Source organism: Scleropages formosus, chromosome 12 (genome assembly GCF_900964775.1).
Source record: "Scleropages formosus chromosome 12, fSclFor1.1, whole genome shotgun sequence".
Taxonomy (NCBI): domain Eukaryota; kingdom Metazoa; phylum Chordata; class Actinopteri; order Osteoglossiformes; family Osteoglossidae; genus Scleropages; species Scleropages formosus.
This window is the reverse complement of record NC_041817.1, coordinates 15,214,520-15,236,126: the sequence shown is the minus strand read 5'-3', so window position 1 is coordinate 15,236,126 and position 21,607 is coordinate 15,214,520. Positions and strand designations below refer to the sequence as shown.

The window sequence follows — 21,607 nt, the reverse complement described above, 5'->3', positions numbered from 1 at the left end:
TTTTATTTTTTCATTATTTTTTCCGTCTCTCTCACACACATATGCACACAAATAGCCTGTGCAGGACTGCTCGCGCTTCACGCTGCAGGGACCCTCGAAAGTTGGCGGATAAACAGACTGACGCAGACTGCACAGTCAATAGCAATCTTCAGCAGTACAGCACAATGAGAGGGCCATCTCCGTGCTGTATAGACCTTCATCTGTTCAGAAAGGACCAGTTTCGCAGAGTTCCTCCTACACAACAGACACGGGACCGAAGAAGAATTCTCAGGACTGAGGAGTTTCCCATACACACACAGCAAACTTAGCATTAAGGGTTTCCCCAGTAGATTAAGGACAGCCCACACTTTGAGTATGGAGGATGTTCCGCACGACAGCAGTGTTACCACTTACACAATCCCCGCCACTGATACACTTTAGTAAATCAAGCTCAGTAAAAGAAGGAAAGAGGAAAAAGCTGTTTGCATAATTGCTTTTTCACATGCATTTCAGTAAACAACTGTTGCCCCTCATTTTAGCAGGTCTGAATATGTGTGTTAACCCTGGTGCTAGAGTTGATTAAACATCATCATCACCCAAATCATTGTCCCTCCTCAGCAGGGGCTGGGAGCCCCACTACTCCAAGGCCACTGCAGCAACACGTTTTTTACTGCATTTCAATTAGTCATCCATTAAAGCTGGGGCACCAAGTGAGGGTGGCTTCTATCCAAGTACAGATGCTACTCGACTCACGATGGTTCGACTTACGATTTTTCAACTTTACAATGGAAAGCCGGCGATAGACATTCAGTAAAAACCATACTTTGCGTTTTGAATTTTCATTTCTTCCCGAGCAAGCAATATGCAGTGCGATACTCTCTCACGATGCTGGGCAGCAGCAGCGATCCACATCTCCCAGTCTGCCACGCGGTCGCTATATAGATACCCCCCTGTATCTACGTTGTGTTTTGTGCATCCAAAATGTCGCAGAAACACCCATCTGTGTCTCCTGCTAGTGGTGGGAAGAAGAAGAGGAAGGCAATTACCCTTGAGGAGAAACTCAAGATATTGCCCACCATGAAGGCAGCAAGCCCACAATGGCCATCGCACCTATGCTAGGCTATGATGTTCGGTAGGTTAGATGCATCAAATGCATTTTTGACTTACGATATTTTCGACTTACGATGGGTTTCGCGGAACGTAACCCTATCGAAGGTCAGGGGCCACCTGTAATCCGTTCAATGAGACAAAAAAATAAAAAAATAAAAACATTAAATGAGGACACACGCCACGCTCTTTGAGGACGGGAGTTTTCCAGCCCTTCCATAGAACATGTTCAACTGTTGCTTGCACTCAAAACACTTTGGCCCAGATCCTGATTGTTGACCATGTCCTATGTCCCATATCCCTACACCCCCACCCAATTAGACTGCACATAACAGACCATAAGTGTACCACAACGATGTCCTTGTTCAGCATATGCTTCTGTTTTGCTTCAGCAAAATATTCAAAGTTTTTAATGCCTAAAAAAGTCCAGACAAATGAAGCCTTCGCAACAAACATAGCTCTGTTCACGTAACACGTTTTTGCTGTTGCCATTACATCTTTCCAGTTGTTCTTGATCAGAGCAATGTTTCTTCATGTGCTCGTAGGGGGGTTAAAAAATGCTTATTGTTGCTTCTGCCACCTTTGCATGTGAAATGCCATGCAAAATAACCCAGACTCATCCGCTGCCACACACACACACACACACACACACACATACACACACACGCAAAAACTGTACATATGAATGTGTGTGACACTCAGCCTCCAGTAAGGACAATCAACCACTCATCTCCCGTTTCCATAATTTCCCATATTCTTATTATGAAATTCTGACACCTGGGTAGGAAGATCTAGAGCTCAATCTGGCCTCTTTATTGAAAACAGAATATCAAACTGGGTGAGAGAAAAAGAAAATACCTTGTCGCTTTTTTTTTTAAAGGGCAGGGAGCCTGAAAATGACTTCTATACATCTGTCATATCAGCCTGAATCCATCAGTCTTTCATCTCATCCTTCCTCAGATCTGTATTTCTCTACACCATCTCGTTCTCCCTCCCGCCTACTGTCTCTAATTCTATATCTCTGTCTGCCTGTGGGAGAGCTCTCTCTAACTTGTATTAGAATTCAGGATTTAATATGTTACCGTACAGTTTCTCGTGCAGGGTTGAAGGTAGCGGCAGCAGGTTATTTCTCTCTCCATCACTTGTTCTCTGGGAGATGAGGGCAGCAATATTTGCGTTGCTCTAGGCACCAGTTTAGAAGTCAGCGGCTGTCTGTGTGAGTAGGTGGGCCTGGGGTCAGTATAGGGACCTTTGGGTATCTGTGTGTGTGTGCATGCGTACACAGATATTGTAACCTGTGTCTGGGATTGGGGTCAGAAGGTCTGTCAGGTTCTGGATCACTGGACCGCTTTTCGTTTGGACTTTGGCTATCCTGGTAAGGGTCATGGGATGAGTCTATGCATGGGGTCAGCATGGAGGTCACAGGGTGGTTTTGTACAGGGGACTACTGGCAATTAAGAGGCTGGGGAATTCTGGGCTGAAACATATTTCATGCGAGAAGAGACACACATGGGACCAATGTTTGTGAGTGAAATCTGTTTTGAAATTCATATTACCACTTCATTGATTTATTTAAACAGTCTTTTTCTCCAAAATCTGCAATCGTTTTGTACAGCAGTATATTTTACTTGAGCAGGGGGTGCGGTGGCGCAGTGGGTTGGACCACGGTCCTGCTGTCCGGTGGGTCTGGGGTTCGAGTCCCGCTTGGGGTGCCTTGCGACGGACTGGCGTCCCGTCCTGGGTGTGTCCCCTCCCCCTCCGGCCTTACGCCCTGTGTTGCCGGGTAGGCTCCGGTTCCCCGTGACCCCGTATGGGACAAGCGGTTCTGAAAATGTGTGTGTGTGTGTGTATATTTTACTTGAACAGTCTAGGCGAAATGTTTTTTTGTCCTGCTGTATCATTTTTTTACTAAAGCAATTATGAAAATACCTTAATCAGAGGTACTACGGCAGGAATCTTCCCACGGATGTGAAACAGTAACCTCCAGGTTATTAGTCTATAATTCCTTAACGTTACCTTACACAACGCGTCTAACTTAAGGGTTATACAATATTTAGAACTGATATGATAGTCTATCCTCATTTTGTTCCTCTCTACTCAGTCCTGTTAACAGTAACATATGTTACTTTTTAGGCAACAAAATATTTAGGCAATGTCCAGTTCTTTGTTCTATATGAAGGCTGGGTTTACAAAACCAGCCTCTACTTGACTAGTGTATTCATATTATTCATAGTCAACTATTCATACTCTATAAAATACCAGCAGGCAGGACCAAAAAGTATCAAGCAAGGAGCAAACTAGTATTTAACATTTTGTGGAATAATGTGCACTCATGCAAATTACTGATGTGAGTAAATACCAACACATTTGGAGCAGAAACATTAGCTAACCAAGGAACGACTCTGCAGTAAGCCGTTTATTTTGCAATCAATACAAAATTAGCCCAAAACAAATAATATCAGCAAACTTTTTGTTAGGTTTTTAATACAGAGGTTTTTTTAGTTTGACTAGAAAGCTAGTTTTTATGGGCTATTGTTACTCTCCCCATTAAGGCTGTATTTACATCTTTCATTTATCATTATCTAGATCTATCTATCTAAAACCATACTGACCTGTTCCAAAGAACCTATTTCCCCTATATAACTAAGTAATTACTTAATATTGGACATGGAGGGATTATGTCAAGTTGTGCTTTGCGATGTGACACTCTTCGTTAAACTACAATGTTATAGAGGTATAAAGTTAATTTGTCTTCCTGATCGCCCGCTGTAGAAGAAACATAATATCTGGACGAAAAACTTGGGAGAAAATAAAATCAGCTGACAGCTGAAGTTCAGGTGCTGCAGCAAGCATTCTACACTGATGCGGCCCAGTTAAACTGTGTCTGGTTTGTGGTCGTGTCAGTGTGACCAGGGCAGCGCTCACCATCACCATCCCTTTCTACTCGGGGCCTCTCCTCCACTCAGACATAAACAGAGACTATATGCAATGTCACCAGTAAGGTCTGTTATCACCCAAATTCAACAGCTCAGGTTTCTAATATGTAGGTTTTATTAAAAACCCGGACACCGGAGCCCAATTGGTATTCCACACAGCTCTTAATGAATTTATACTGCCACACTTCTCGTCAGTACATTAGAGTTTTGCCATGAAAAGGGTAGGTAAAATAAAGATCTATAATCAATGTACACGTCAGAACTTTTCCCAGAAAGCAAAGTTAACACTGGCATAGGTCAGGAATGATGCAGTTTAGAAATGATGAAAGGATGAAAGAGACAGACTTGAGAAATGAAATATGTTTTACCATGTGTTTAGAGTTACTACTGGGACAACATCAGCTATTCCTAACAGGCTCCTCCTGTGTTTTCAAAAGAAGACAAAAGGTGAACAAGGAAATTAAATACAGAAACCATTACCCTAGTAAGTCAGGGTGCTGTTCAGTCTGCTGGTTGTAATTGTGTGCATAGTCATTCCAGCCAGGGCTGTAATGGCCTTCCCCACTTTGTCCTTGAATGAGTCCAAGTAAAAAAATGCTGGGTTAAAAGAAACCCATGCTGGGTCAGTACAGTACAGAACACACACTGGTTTACAAAACAAGGCAGAATGCTGAGCTATAAAAACAGCCTAGCATGATGCTTTATGGCGGTAAATACCTTACCAGTGGATCAAAAAGTACACATGACTAATGTTTTGTATAACTCAGCTGCAAATGGTTCTGTAAAAACACAGGAAAATGACCTTAAGCTGGACCCAAACAACCAAGCATGTATCGTGTTCCATATTTTCCCATGGATGCATTACATCAGTCCACCCGTTTTATAGTATGTCTGAAGTGGTTGAAAGCTCACAAGGTGAGACTTCATTCAACCCCTTTGGATCCTGGAACCCGATTCCATCGTGAGCTGCTGAGTGGTCAAGACCCATCTGTGATAGCTGTAATCATTGTTATTTGGCAGAGAGCTGATGGTGTGACCTGAGTTGACTGTGGGTGCAAAAGACATCATTTTGGAAAGAGCAAGTGGTGTTAAATTTACTGTACTGCATCACTCCCAGGCCACGGGTTGTTGCATGTCTCACCAGGGTTGAGGGTTGCTCTCATGTACTGTCCTGCTTCACACTGAAACACATCTATTTCTTTGTTCACACAATCCGTTTCACTGACTAATATTCAGCAGCTCTACTTGGAACTCCATGATTTTTCATTCGGTCCTCTACACAACAGTAGCATAACAAACAAATCAACCTTCAGGACAGGCACAACGTTATTAACGCAACATATGAAACAGACACAATTCAAAAGAGGTAGCCAAATTGCTCTCCCCATTAATTACCAAACTAGCCAATCATACATGCTTCCCAGATGGGAGTCATGGTGCTTCAAGGGCACCCATATTGACACACTTATTGAAATTTCCCTTCTGATTTCCCCTCCCTTGTCATGTCAGAATAGAACTGGGCCGTCTGCTGCTTTCATTAGTTTGCTTTTGTCTCGACCTGTTGGGTGATGAGACGGAGTCAGTAGAATCCTCAATACAACAACCCGATCCATGGTAACCATGACAACAGCACACCTTAAACCTCCAGTAATCCTTCGGAAGATTAAAGGGGGACAATTTTCTGTTCAGCTTGCAGCCGCATTCTTGTAAGTGTCTCTCTGCCTCATTTTCCCAATCCAGGAGACACATATCAAAGAATTTCCATCTGCTGTATCAGCAGTCTATGGGTTTGAACATGTATATGCATGGAAGGGTACACTTATGATATCCACCACCAGCTTTTCAGAAGACTGTTAATTTGAGTGTATGAGTAGTAGAGGGATGTTACCCCGGTGATACCTAGCATCAGCTGCATCAGCAGTCTATGGGTTTGCACAGGTATACACTGTACATGGAGGGTTACACTTATGAGTCCTGCCCTTAAGTTTTTCTAAGGTGCCTTTCTTTTTGGTTTAACTTGTTCTCTATGTGTAAGGTGCAAGAGAAAAAACAAATCATATCAATTTTACTGCATGTAATGCACAATTTTGACCATTGAAACAGTGGTTTCGAGTGTATTGTTAGAGCAGCAGAGGTCAGGTATTTCACCCAAGAATGCTATAATTGCACTCTTCCTGGGAGTAGAGCTGGAGGCTTTGAACGTCCTCTACCACAATGCAACCTGCTATTCCACCGTGTTTGATTTTAAAAATTCTGCACATTGTCTCGTCTAAATGTTTATGTTCTTTTGTCAAGGGTCATCCATTCTTCTTCCAGTTATTTTGGCTGCTAAGTAACAGATCTGCTTCTCATTACCAAATGGGACAGTTGTGTATAACTCCATAATCAAGCAAAAAGCAGTAACATATCGTGCCAGGTATTTTCAAGCCCAACAGTCAGCTACAGAACAGTGTGCTGCAGAAAACTGAAACAAACTCACAGTCAATAGGAGGGTTAGACATGGATTTGCGTTAACTGAATTGATTTGAATCTGAATTGAGGCAGCAAGTTGGGCAAGTCTCTCCCGACCTCCAGACGTGATCAATGATTGGTCTTGATTGGTGAAAATATAGAGTTGACTCATACAAGTAGGCTGAGGCAAAATGCAAAAGAACGTCTATTGTCGTTCCCGACAGAGCGGGGCATTCTGTGCGAACCTGACAGCGAGAAATAAGCAAGAGGTTTTGACTCAAATTTGAGCAGGAGTGCTTCCTGTTATTGCAGCCCATTTCTGCTTTATGTAAAGGAGAACAGACACTGGAAGTGGTACAGCATCAGGGGGCTGGCCTCAAGAACAAGCAGCTCCAAAGATCCATTCAAATACCGTTAAGTAAATTGTCTGATGGGAACGTTATTCCACAAGCTAAAAAAAAGATTAATCTTAATTTAGGAAAAAAACAACATCCCCCTCCTCCCATCTATTTCATTATTGCAAGCTTTTTTTTTTTTACCAAACACCTGGTGTTTCCAAACTATTTTTGCATTTGATCTGCCACTTAGTTTTAAAAGTGCAAAGGGGCAAACAGCCCTACACAATAAAAAGCTGAAACAACTCCAGTGAAGATACAAAGGTCAACCACGGTAATTCTAAATGAAGCTTAGAAACTGAGATTTACTGAAATGACAGAGCACTGAATCCGAATCATTTAAATTCAAAATAAATGCTTGTATGTGCAAGAACAACCTAGCACACAGAGAGCATATATCCGTTAACAGAGGTAATCAGAGTCAGCACTGCAGTTCTGCCAGATCACTGTGAAGGATGAGAAGCTGCAGAGCTGGCCTTACTCATGCCCCTGTTCACACTCAGCAGGATGCTCTCCCTCTACTGTAAACCCCTGCTCACCTTCTGCCTTTCTGCTGTATGCAGTCCCATCTCTTCTGCCACTACCCACCTCAGTCTTTCCGCTTCTGCTACTGCACCGTAAAAAGGGTTTACCACTACATGTCTTTGGACCGTGGGTGAAAACTCACGGGAACACAGGGAGAACACGGTAACTCAGAGAGCCAGATTTGAATCCAAATCCAAAACCACAGCTTTGCGCATTACCCACTGTCTCACTTTCCCCCTGCTGTGCTACCATAAATATTCCATATTTCTATTACGACAATAATCACTCCCATGTCATATACCATGTTTTCCCTCTTCTGCTTACACTATATTGACATTGTCTCCTCTTCTACTATTTTTTCAGTTACACATGTTGCACTATTGTGGTACTCTTTTACACTATATTTCTACAGATTTTTGTCTTTTAATAGCACCAAGTTTAAAGGATTCCCTCTTCTTTTTGCATCTCTGTTAAGAGCCTCTCCTCTTACTCTTTACATATATATTCATATTACATAGAGTATTCACACCTTTACTCCTTCTCGTACGATATTTGCATTGTCTCTTATAGTTCTCTTCTTTAACGGATCAACAGGTCTCACTATCGCCATCGGCAGCCCAGCGTCCCTTTAACTTAGAACTGATTTAATCGCCTGTGGTTTCAGCAAGCTAAGTGACCACTCCACTAAATCCTCTGAACACACAGACACTGCTGGTATCACTAACACTGTGGCAGTTACTCAAGTGTTTCCACTCGCAGAGCCATGAACTCATGCACGTTTGCCGAGCCCAAAACAGCCTACCTTTTTCAAATGGTCTTGCACAACAGACAGTTAGACTGCTAACACAGCCTTTTGTAGCGCAGCACGCGTGCAGCAATCCACGATAAAAGGGAAACCGGGACGGTGAGCGTCACGAGGGCCGGCCGCTGACGAGCAGACACTAAACACAGCCCTCAGGAGCTGTAGGAACCGTGATTGCCGGTTGCTCTCCTGTCATACATCGCTGTGATTACTAAAACGGCTGTCTGGTTTAAAGCTGTAGAGTGTCGGAGCGCTGAGTAATCTGATGAGAGAGTCCGAATCCTCATTCATATTCACCGTGCAGCGTTAACGTTAAAAAACCTTCTTCTGCAATAACAGTCCACGCTAATCAATTCCGCAGCCACACTGGCAGTCCTCTGCTGCATTTTAGAAGTGCGGCCCTCCTTTCTCCTCGTTAAGGCCTTAATTGAGTTAAACAAGCTTGGCAGTGGAAATGTACTCAGGGCCCATCCTTGCCACCCCTCCCACCTCGGCTCCCACCCCCGCTCCCACCATTCCGGCCACCATCGCTCACTCATCACACTGTGACTGCGACGTGGTTTGCCTTGCCTAGGTCCACCGTGACAGCGACGTGTCGTCTCGGACACACAGCGACAACAACGCGGCCAAGTGTCCGTCACAGTGCTTTATAAACCTGAAACACAAGCAAGCCTCCATCTCCAGCTCAACATTTCTGCAGCGTCTCCTACGTCCTGCCCAGTGAATCATCCCAGTCAAGAATGTGAAGACAAATCCTTGATCACAATAATGCACCTTTGAGAACGCTGCTAGGTTTCACACCTTACCTTGGCAAACTGAGAGTTTATCCATTTTGTGAACGTTTTCTTTTGAACATCTTCTCTTTCATCTGCAGAAGAAAAACAAAGCAGAAAGGTTTATTAAAGTGTGGCATGTCCTGAAATGGATATGCAATGATTTATGAGAACCAGGTGTGTTTTGAAGCTAGACTAATAGACATCGTACTGCAAGGTTATTCAATTCATGGTCTTGGAGGACAAAGTCCAGCAGGTTTTTTGATCCAGCCAGGCAGTGAACCATCTGATTCAACTTAGGGACTTGACTGAACCCATTTAGCTTCCATTCAGGTCTCAATGGTTTAAGCAAAGCTGGAGAACCTGTCAAAAGCAACCCCTGAATGACTTCAATTGCCCTGCTATGTTGTGCTGGGTCTTTTTTAAAAAAGGCACACCGAACCTAACAACTTTCAGTGTTTGGAGAGAAGCCTCCAGGACAGCAAATGCACACATTTTTGCGTTCACTGGGTGGAGAATCGACTTGTTTTTTCGTTGTCACTGACGTCCTCAAGCCTGAAACTTTGCGCGATGAAATCCCAACTCAGGAATAACAGAGAAATGTTCCCCAGGTCTCAGTATGCGTCTCACGTGCGGAATCAAGATAATGCAGATTAGTCACAGCACGGGCACACATCGTTGTTGGCGCTGCTGCATTGTGGGTTCACCAGTGACCCAATCAGGAGACTAGTGTGCAGCAAAAAGGGCACGCACAAAATAGTATAAATATCACATAGCAAGATCTGGGAATCCAGCCTGCGAGCTCACAGCTCACATCACGGGCATAGTCGAATCGATTCCGACTTAAAATACACTTAAAGGTATAATGGATGGCACACTAATCAATAACGTCTATTATACCTTTCAGCAAACCCCTAATGCATAAATACAGAGGAGCACAAAGCTGCGACGTGCGAGATGGAAGGAGTGCGCTCACTAGTCACAGCCACTTCTCTCCTCGCTGCTCCCTCAAGCCTATTTACGTTCAAGTTTTCAACATTTTGCTCAGCGCACGTGTATAAAGTATAAAGCTAAATGTTAAGGGCATTTACATAAACAGATCTCATTTCATTCTTTTTTCTTTCCTTCTACGCTGGTAAAAAAAGAATACTGCACAGACAGGTGTCTAAAGTATTTGGTAAAAAACATATCTTGAAATAATTGAAAATGGAGTTTTAACAAGTTTTTTTTAGTTTTTTTTTTTTTTAACATGCATCACTGTTATATACCAGTGTCAAGGTTTCCAGACACTTCATCTCCCTCTCCTCTCCAAAGTCTCTCTTTCTTCAAGTATCTTTCACCTCTCCCTCAGGTTTCCCTTCCTCTCCACACATCTTACTTTCCTCTCCCTCTGGTCTCTTTGTCCTCTTCAGTCATTTTCTCCTCTTCAAAGTGTATTTCTCCTCTCCAAAGGTCTCACTTTCCTCTCCTTGGTTCTCTGTTTTCCAAAGTCTCCCTTTCCATTTCCTCCAGCCTCTCTATCCCCAGCTCTCTCCGAGAAGACTTTACCCAGGGATCTGCTGCAGAAAAGGACTAGCAAGATGAAACCAGGAGGGAATAATGAGACATCAGGTCATTGCAGGGTGACAAGCTCCCGTACACGGACAGTGCTGCTGTGACCTGGCGCAGTACAGCTGCTGGACACCCCAGTCTTGCCCTCCGTGGCACGAAATCCCACCCTAGATCCTCTCTGACCTGTGCTCTGAACAGCTCAAATTGCAGCAACAACAGACTGCAGCCCTCTGCACAGATTCTACAGAAGGCCAAATCTACAGGAAAGGCATCTGTTTATAAATAATAAATGAATATAGATCTTTTATATGTCTGCCAAAAAATTTGCAAGGATTACTATAGAAGGCATTCACGTGGATTGCTACATTCAACATACACCCCTTTACGCACATTTCATCAACATTAAAGCAATACATGACTTTCACCCCACGCGAAACCAGTGAGCATAATACATTAAGAAGTAAGTGTTAAGTAAGTGGTTTGAAGTAATACGTTCAAAACCAATTTGACTTCTTTGTAAAAAGTTGTATTGGAAACGCGTTAACGTCATTCAGTCATTTGGAATGAAGGTAACATTCCAGACATTTACAAATTTTGTAAAGATTTCACACAGACAAGATGAGGCTGTCCAGCTTTCACTGAACCTGTGAAGACATGAATGGGAAAGCAGTGCTTTGGGGGGCTCATGGGCTCATTGCAGAGAGACAGTGGTGAACCACCAGGGCTAATCCACAAACGTGTGGGCTGTAGGCAGAGGAGTGAAAGAGGAGAGAGTCAGGACCATTGTCATCTACAATCATGGTTTAACCACAGTAAAAAAAAAAAAAAAACACTAACACAACAAATGTAAATAAAGACCACAGTGGAAGAAAGATACACCACGGCTTTTTACATGTTCACTCGTCCGATTTTTTAAACGCTCACCCTTGCTCTCTCTCCGTCGTCTCCCTCCCTCTCTCCCTTTCTTTCTTTTTCTCTCTCTCTGACTGATTCTTACCATTGGGAGAAAGCAGTCTATTTCAGATTACAGCAGCTGGAGAGATAGCAGCACCCCTAGAGGGACAAGCTTACTATCATCAGGACTTCAACAATCAACACAAGAAAACTTCATTATTTAAAGCTAATTAGAGCGTATAATTTTTAGTAAATTATTAATTTCTACCTCTTTCTAATGTCTCCTGTTGTCAACTGCGTTTTTTTTTTATAAACTCCCCAAACATTTGATTTTGGGCCTGCATAATCTGTTGGTGTCCTTGTTCATCAAAATACCTATATCAGCTACATGAAAACACGAGGGTTTATTTAAGGCTACATCATAAATCCCCCAATGCGCTACGTTTCTGTTGCATCTTCTGTTTCTTTTTCCCATCCACCACCAGAGCTGGATACAAAGACTGCCAGGGGTGAAAAGTGATTCAGGAATGACAGGCCAGCAGTGTTACGCCACTTCCTGACATTCCTTGAGAGTCTTTAACCATTTTTGTACGTGACCCCCAGTGAGTTCACCGGGTCACTTTCCTGACAGATCTTTTTCGGTCAGTGGTCCAGAGAGATGCTCCACTGTAAACTATTTCAGGGTTTGTGTTTACGCGAAAAGTCACGCTGAAGCGAGGACGAACACAAATATTTAAATTCCATTCAAGGTTACCCTCTAAAGCTGGCGATGCTTTGATAAAGAACTTAAGGTGACCCCTGCTAATTCCCAATGGAATGACAGCAAATAATAGCAGGTTCCTTAAACTGATTTAAAAAATACAATGCATGTGCTGGTTCCAGCTCCAGTTTTAGTGCATCTTCTTACTGTGCATCACCTGTAGGGGTGTTTACCACACTGAACAGCTCAGTTTCGGAGGTGAGCTTGTCAGTCATTCAGGAAGTCACTCAGAAAACTCTGCTTTCGCAGAATGGCCAGGCTCTTCAAAAGCAGATCCTCGCAGTTTGCCAAGCTCCTATACACAGTCCCTCACACACCAGGCCCCTGTCCCACAGTGTAGGTTCCTTGTGCTGGAGGAACGTTTGTCTTGGGGATTCCAACGTTGTATTCTCAGAACCTGCCGTTCACATCCTCCAGGAAGGCATACCAGTTGGCACTGAGGAACATTTATAAAGGCTAGCTAATGACAACTAAAGCGCATGTGAAATGCAACAGGCTTTTCAGCTGTAGTCTTATTGACAAAGCAGCGTGATTCTAATAACACTGGCTTTGGCAACAGTTGCAGTTCATTTATGGAGAAGTTTGGCCTTCCTATGAGGACAGAGAGGGCCTTTCCTTATTGTCAGACAACACTGTTTCCACCGAAGATGGCGTGCGTGCAGACATCAAGTCACCGTCCACATAAAAACAGAACAAGATGTATTTGATCCACATGTAAACAGAGAGACTGTTGCTGCCATCCACATCTAAACACAAGGATCACCACTTCATCCGTGTCTAAACAAAGAGACTGCTTTACCTCCTCTGGTTCTTATTGTCTGGTAGGGAAACCCTGCACAGCTGCCGGATCGGGAGCTGCCCGTGGAAATGCTGAGCCCACGATAGGAGTGAGATTTGCGGTTTTGACAGGATGCAGCAAAAGCCAGGGTGGGGAATAAAGAAATCAATACTCTATTTAAAAGGCCGTTTCACTGCAATCTGCTGAAGCCAGGCAGGTTCCTGATGTAAAAAAGATGTTGTGTTTAGGGTCATTAAATCTCCTCCAACACTAATTTTACTTAACCGAATGTGAAGCTGAAACATGGGAAAAGGACATTAAACAGCCCGAGTGCCGTGTTTCGTTCCATTTTCCTGTCCCGAAATACCACGTTTTATGGCATCATCCATCTAAGCAATCTGCAGTTACTCTGAAATTCAAATCCATTTACTTTCGCCCACTGTTTCGTTTTAAATCGGAGGTCTCCACTCACCCCGTAGACATTTGGGAGAGGGAGGCCTGCCATGCGCTATTTCCACTGCGAGCCTGGATTTTCATCTTTTACCATTTCGGTTTTTTCCTTTGATTATTCATGAGAGCATCCCATGCAGGACATGCACCTGAATTACACAGACATGCTCTCAGAAGCATTACATTTACATTTTACATTTACATTTACACTGCACTCAAGGACAGACGCCTACATTTATTCATTTACGTTCATTTAGCAGACGCTTTTGTCCAAAGCGACGTACATCTCAGCAAAAATACAATTTTTACTACCCTAGGCTCACAGTCCATCTGACCGAGAGACATGTTCACATGCACATTTATTTACTTAGCAGACACTTTTCTCCAAAGCGACTTCCAATGAACTCTATGTAGTGTTATGAGCCCACACACCTTATTCACCAAGGTGATTTACACTGCTAGATACACTACTTACACTGGGTCACTCATCCATACAGCAGTGGAACATACACTCACTGTCACTCACACAGAAAACAGATGTGAGCATAATCTGTTGGAGGCACGCAGAGCAGCCACAGAGACCCTCACGCAGGCTAACACACCCACCGAACACACCGCAGCACAGTATTCGAAAGTGCTTAGTCGGGCAATTTTACACCCTCTTACTTTTGCTGTCAGAAGAGAGAAAACTATTTTCAAGGTACTTTTGCTGTCAAAAGAGGCCAAAAACCCCTGCCTGTGAAGGTGAGGATAAAGCAGCCTCTAAAGGCAGTGTTTATGAGAGACATTTTACGACCTCACCTTGTGTGTACATGAGTGTGTGCGCACCTCACCTCCAGCTCCTCGGATAATAACTCTTGCTGCAATTCACTGAGCATGAAAACTCTCGGATTCGCCACGTAATGTGAACAATCCCCTGCTCCTCCATCATTGGAAAGCATCTGTGACTGACATCTGTGATTTCATTTATGAATTAAAGTATGGCAACCAGGCCCGGTGGGTTGCTAAGTGATGCCAATGCAGTTCAAGTGGAGTATTTAATGATCAACCTGTTTAATTGATTGACATGTAAGGATCTGGTGTCAGATATTACAGGGAAGAGCATGTCATACACTCACTTACACTGGAATGGTTAAATATGTCCACTGTAGATGACACTGCATTACACTGAGTTTACACTTCCCCAGAAGGAGACTCACGTGACAATTTTTTATGATGATTACACCATAAGGGAGGGAAAATAAGTTCAAGGAGACTTTTGCCTCATAGTACAACACCTTTAAGTTTGCTTAAAGCCCCCAACTTTCCCTAAAAAGTGATGCGACCCTGATGTTGGCCATCAGTCCTTCCTCCCTCTGGCCCCAGCGCTGGCCATCACAATGCCCTAAAATATTCATCAGCCTGTGTACATTTTCTGCAGGTGGGAGGGGGGGTGTGCACTTATTAAAATACCGAAGGGACTCTCCAGCTCCAGAGAGCTCTTCCTCAACCAAGGGTTCTCCATTAATCCCTGTCTAGGAGTGAGCTGAAAATAACCATCTCCGTGGTCCGTCTCTCTCTCTCTCTCTCTCTCTCTCTCTCTCTCTCCTTTTCGCTTTGCCATGAAGATACACCGGGCCGCTCCTTCCTCCTCCAGTCTGGGCCCTGGCGCATCGCAGGGCTGTCACACCGGCTGCAAGTGTGCAGAAATATTCCTTTATAAAAATGCTAAAACATAAAACAATTTCGGGGGTCAATCCTACTCGCTCTAACATGGTGTCCAGAATGTTCCAGACACAGGTGTCCATCTGTCATGTGACAAGAAGAGAGTATGGCCCCAAGAGGAGCTTTAGCACATCTCTATCTAGGAAAAACAAGACCCGAAGACTCTGTGCCCAATTAGAGAGACTCTGTATCTGCTCCGTGGGCATCGACTGAGAGACAGGACACACAGTGCAGCAACACAGACCTAATATCTCTGTATTTGTTATCAATTCTATATTCTGCTCCTCATGTAACATTATCGTTAATGTTTTAACAACCTGTACTCTACCAATTTTATATGTAGATGGCCATGTAATGTATGGTTGTATCAACAGTGACATCAAACTGACTACTTTGATACTCATGTGTCTGCATCTGTGTCTCTCCATCTGTTGGTGAAATGCACTTTTATCCACTCTAAGTTGCACAAAACTTTGGAGAAAAGTGTTTGCTAATGCATAAATGTAAATGTAAGTGTAATACCGTGCATCAAGGTGCGTAAAAACACGCAAAAGCACATGTACAGGCACCGGAGAACCACACAAAAGCACGTGTGTATACACAATCATGGGCACACATACAGCACTCAGGGAAACAGACAATCATGCAGCAGAAACAATGAAACACTGCGTTGAGCTAAGACACACGCATATACGTGAGGATATGTGGCAACAGAATAAAATCCAATCGATAAACAGGTTACATTAAGTCGGCAACCAGAGCAGAAACTGCTCTCTGAGTCCTTGAAGCGAGACAAACACAACTAAAGTGCCATTGATTCCCTTCTGCCTAAAATAGGTGTGACCATATTTACATACAAAAATCAATTTGTAATGCTACAGCAATTACATTGTACAAATTACTGTGTTATATATAGACATCTATTAACAAGAACAGATCGCAGGAACTCTCATTGACTCAGGAACTTATAGAATGACTCAATAAGTTATAACAAGACATGGACCCAAAGGTGAGTATTGACCGGGCAGGACCCAACACCTTAAGAAGGGGAAAGTCCACATAAAGTTTTTGGTTTGCGATTTTGCCCATAATTGACAATTTGTTAACAAATTTTGTTTGCTTGTAAAAAGTCTTTTATATAGTTTTTTCATTGCTATAAAACTTTTGGAAGCAATGCTGTGTTAAACAGTGTAGCACTGCAAACCATAAGGGATCGACCATAACGTGCAGCAAAGACCTTCAATTTTTTGCAATTTATGACGTCTTTAAACTTTGGTTCACTGTGAAACGTTGACAGGGAGGTTTGAAGTACAGTGTGGCATTATAAATTTTAATAGAACAATAAATCCAAGTTATCATCATAATACTAAAACTATTTTAAATGGAAAAATAAAAAGACATGGTAAAGCAGAGCTGTTTGTACTTTAACTACCAGACACTATCCATTAGGTGCAATGAGCACACTGATAATAGAGGATGCAGGAAGAGCTGTCACGTGATTATAGTGAGGGAACACAGCTCTGTCCCCGTTAAGTGGAGGAAGGATTTTGCAAGGGTCCTCGTGTAAAACTGGAATTAACTGGAGAGTCCTGCATGTTGCATACGTCTAGACACAGTCAAACCAGAAGAGAAAGTTGTGATGACAATGGCTCCGTGTCAAGTCTGGGATCTAACTGCACGTGCCTCTACAAACTGAACCTTCGCATTCGGACCAAGAATTTGCATCATGGGAAGACCAGTAACTGCCCCTGTAATACAGTGCTACAGCACTGGTACCATTCCAAAGAACAGACAAAAACCGTTAAACTCCTAACAAAAGAACAGGAACATTCTTGCTGCCTTACAGTGTGGTGTCAAGTTTGATAAATGCCTTCTGCAAAAGGATAAGCTGGACCGAAACACCACAGGAAACTGTAAATTTGTTTGCCAACATAAAAGCAATTAATCACTGCTCAATGGTGTAATCAGAAAATACAAACAAATTTGAAAAAACAACATTAATCTGTATATTGGCACAAACCACCAACCTAATACAGGGCAGCAGTGTTCCCAGGACTGCACTTTGGGAAAGCACAAGGAACCGGTCAATTCCGGGGCTCTCACTCGAACACTCCTGCGCAAAGGACACTTGAGAGCCACTAGCTGACCTGAACCACACACCCATTGGAGTGTGGAAGGAAACTGACAAAAGCTGCTCACAACACAGGCAAGAGCACACACTACATTTACATTTATTCATTTAGCAGACGCTTTTCTCCAAAGCGACGTACATCTCATAGAAAACACAATTTGTGCATGGCATTAAGAAAAAGTGACATAGTTGCAGACGTGATTCTTAAGTAAACCTAGTTTGTTACTTTCCACTTGATGCACCGATGTTCGTTGCTCGAGTAGGTGCATAAAACGAAGAACAGATGAATCCTGATAACCTTCCTACAAAATTCTTTTTTTTTTTTTTTTTAAATAAGGTACACAAACATTCACACAAAATGCAGGAGCAGCGGCTCTGTAAAGACTTTTCTGGGAACGATCATAAAGTTACGGTGCATGAACATTTACACCATACATGAGCTGGAGAGATCTTGGGAGAACTGGGTCCGGAAAAGGTGAGCTTTCAGACCATTCTTGAATGTAGACAGAATTTCTGCAGTTCTGAGTGAGAGGTGGAGATCATTCCACCACAACGGAGCCAGAACCGAGAACTTCCGTGCTTTACTTTTCGTGCGCGGGACCACCAAGCGAACAGGAGTAGACGAGCAAAGGGGTCTGGCAGGGGTGTAGCGTTGTGTAGCGGTTGTGTAGCAGTGTACATCACAACCATAGAACTGTGAGCTGCCAGCCTACAAACTTTCGACCTTAAACAATTCCCAAAATTCTAAGTCTCTCAAAAGTCTCTCAAAATCTGCATCACGTATGTCTGTAAGACAGCACGAAAAAAAATTCAAGTTGGCTACAGTAGGCTTTAGAAGAGTTGAAACAATTCCAAAAGTGTATGTGTTTGTGATGTGGGGTCATGTGATTACAACAAAACTGCTGATATCAGATTTAAAGCTCCATTTTTATTTTAAAAAAGAAAAGTGGATCTCCCCACTGTGTCTTCTGTGCCCTAGCCTGGCATTGATTTACTATAATGTCATCACAAGCTTCAGCCACTTCTCTACTGGGAATGGGGTTTCACTCTCTTAAGTGCCAATCTTCCACTTTCCACTTCTAGGCCAAAAATAACTCTTAAACAGGGTTGAAGAACAGGGAATGGGGGTGGGAACATCATTAGGAATTGTCGATGTGTGGAAAATCATTCCCGTGTCACCACTCTGTGAGGGACAATCGCACAATCACATGCCGTGGCATTTTGACATTGTGGAATTTGGTTGTATGAGGTGATGGTGCAGCACATCCAGTTAATTCATTAGGTGTGTTAAACTGCAGACTCCCAGTTGGGGGTTTTCTGCTGCAGTGCCATTTTGTGAAATGGCATTCGACAGCATTCCGGTCACATCTAAGATTAAGCTCATCTTCGGTTTCAACGACTGTAATGAAAAATGTTTAGAACAGTGGTCTCCAACATGGTGCCTGCGGGCACCTGGTAGCCCTCATATAGTCTGTGAGTTGCCCGCCAATCACGTTCTATAAATAGGCTCAGTTTTAATTATTGATTTTAGTTTTTTATAATACTTACAAAAAATGAAAAAGTGTTAACATTTCATATAACATTGAAACATCAAATAAAATCATCATTTGAAAAATTTAAATATTTAGAAGTTTACGCATGTTATTGTTAACGTACGTAGCGTACGTTTCTTGTAGGCTATTCTGTGAGTTGAGGCGGTAGCGAGCAGAAAGCATAAACAAGGTGAAATCAACTATAACAAAAAAACAACAAAGGATTAATTATGGCTGATGGTGCACCAGGTCCTGCAAAAAAGAAAAAGACTTATTACTTTAATGAGGAGTGGGAGACAGAATTTCTCTTCACAAATGTCAAAGGCAAAAGTGTATGCCTCATCTGTGGGGCCCGGCTAGCATCGCGGTATCCAAGAGGCACAACGCGGAGAGACATTTCACCACAATCCACAAGCCCTTCAATAGCAGTTATCCACCAGGTACATCACTTAGAAAAGAAAAAGTTAACGAGTCGAAAGCAACGTTAAGCAGGCAGCAATCATTTTTTACCGGACTCGCTACGAAGTCACAGGCTGCGACCGAAGCTTCACTTAGGCCGGGTTGCTCATTTTTTGACAAAACACAAAAAAATCGTTCTCGGATGGTGAAATGACTGTGATAGCGAACACACTGTTTAAAGATCACAAGAATGGAGATGAAATCATGTCCGCACTCTCCGATGTTCAACTCGGGGCGAACGCAATCGCACGACGAGTCACGGCTGCGTCAGCGAACGTAACGAAGCAACTGGAGAAAGCCTTAGGTTCGTGCAGGTGGTTTTCCATCCAGTGTGATGAGTCTGTAGGCCTAGGGAAATGTGTTCGGTGCAATGTGAAAGAAAAATTATAAATGGACATATTTCAAGAAATTTTCTTGGAATATTTTCCAGGACTGATTGTTTAATAAAAAATATTAAAACAGCTTGTGAGAAATCATTAACATTTTTTATGCCAGGATATTAAGATATTTCATTATCCCTTTGACATAACGTTGTTAACTGAAAGTTAAAAAAGCACCATTGTGTTTATATTTATTATATTTATAACAAATTATATATTTTTTGCCCGCTTGGGGTGCCTTGCGGCGGACTGGCGTCCCGTCCTGGGTGTGTCCCCTTCCCCCTCCGGCCTTACGCCCTCCGTTACCGGGTTAGGCTCCAGTTCCCGGCGACCCCGTACGGGACAAGCGGTTCAGAAAAGGTGTGTGTATGTGTGTGTGTATATTTTTTGAGTATATCAAACAAGTAGCCCTCTAGACTATTTTATCCCTTCAGGGAGCCCTCACTCACAAAAAGGTTGGAGACCCCTGGTTTAGAACTTTGAACTAAGATATTCATCCTCATCCACGTCCACGTCCATGACCATGAACCATCCACTGTCTGCTGTGTATGGCCACCAACTGCTGGTATCTCGCAGCAGCATTTTGTGCAGTGGTGCAGAAATAATTAAACTGTCCTGCATTTTCACATGAAGCAGGCTGTTTACACTAATGAGCACTAATCATCAGTAAATGGGAATACAGGGTTTTGCAGGACTAGATGTTTAAAAGTGTTTTGTACGAATGGATGTTAGCCTCTGAAATATCACATTCAAGTAGCAGTAATTAACCAGATAATTACGTGGGGAAACCCTTGTGAACTTGAGGAGATCATGTGAGCCCTACAGAGAGAGATCTGACACCAGATTAGATAATCCTACAACCATGGAGCTCTGGGGTGCCAGGGGTATGGTAGAGCCACCGTGCCTCCTGCGTTCCATTTTAGCGCTGAAAACGTTTGGCTAGGTGCCAAGCACTTGTTGGTCACACTGTACGTGTTCATGAACAACGGACTTTCTTCAAATGGAAGGAGTTACATGTCCACACCGAACGATGAAACCCGAGATCCTGCGGTGAACAGCAAGCTAACTGAAGCATTTGTGATGAGCACAGTATCTTAATATCTTGTATCCTCAAAAACTCTTATTCTGTATAATTGCTTTTAGCAGAGCTATTCCCCAATGCGATAACTGAGGACACTAGTCCATTAACTTGTTTTAAAATCCACCCACTTCAGCTGACCTTTCGAATTGTACGCGTATCCCTGGCAAACACCCATCATGACACAAAAGTACGTGTATACGAAAGATTTCCCCAAAACTTTCCCAGAGAGCATAACTTTGTCCCCGGAGACACAAGGATCACCGACAGGAATCAGTTGTTCGCAGATGAGACGGCGATCAGCTGCAGACAGACAGGAGAGTGATTCGAAGAGATCGGGCAAGACAATGAGCAGGTGAGTCATGATCGGGAGGGAAAAACACGAGAGAGGAGTCCTAGGAAGGGGTGTCATGCTGGTAGACAGGCGGGGGTTGAGGGTTAGCCGGGACACCTTCCTAATGTATCATATCAGAGGATTATAGAAGGCTGCAAGGGGCCCTGGTGTGTCTGGAGATTAGCATTCGTCTACAAAGAGCACGTAGAAAGCGTTATCTCCTTCAGACCCGGAGGAACTCGTGAAAAGACTTCAGGATTTCTTTTAGCCAAGAAATATAAAACCTTTGCCAGAAATAACTTGGAACGTTCTCAATTTCAGACCTGTTCCAGGCTCTTTTCCCTGCGGTTCACATAAATATCTGCCGTTTAATACAGTATGCATCGCAGCTGCCTAGTACAGTAGATATCGCTGCAGTCTAATGCTCCACATATCTCCGGAGCGAATACAGTAGATATCGCTAATGCACCAGATAACTCTCTTTGTCCACTGGTTTTTAATGATATTACTTTCCTATTTTCTCCCCTTTGCGTCACATCCCCTGGTTTTTTTTTTTTTTTAGAACAGTCCCTTATAAGGTTGGACTGA

The 21,607-nt window shown here is 43.1% G+C and overlaps 1 protein-coding gene across 4 annotated transcripts in view; it reads right to left on the bottom strand.

The window, feature by feature from the left end:
- Window positions 1-21,607, bottom strand: part of dmd (dystrophin) — a 205,817-nt gene that overhangs the window by 139,471 nt on the left and 44,739 nt on the right. For all 4 annotated transcript variants that reach the window (XR_003798034.1, XM_029256738.1, XM_029256737.1 and 1 more), the window contains exon 2: window positions 9,002-9,063. Coding sequence is in view for 3 of the 4 variants with exons in the window: in XM_029256738.1 (XP_029112571.1) it covers window positions 9,002-9,063 (62 nt within the window). In the remaining variant the exon portion in view is untranslated. The remainder of the gene's footprint in view (window positions 1-9,001; window positions 9,064-21,607) is intronic.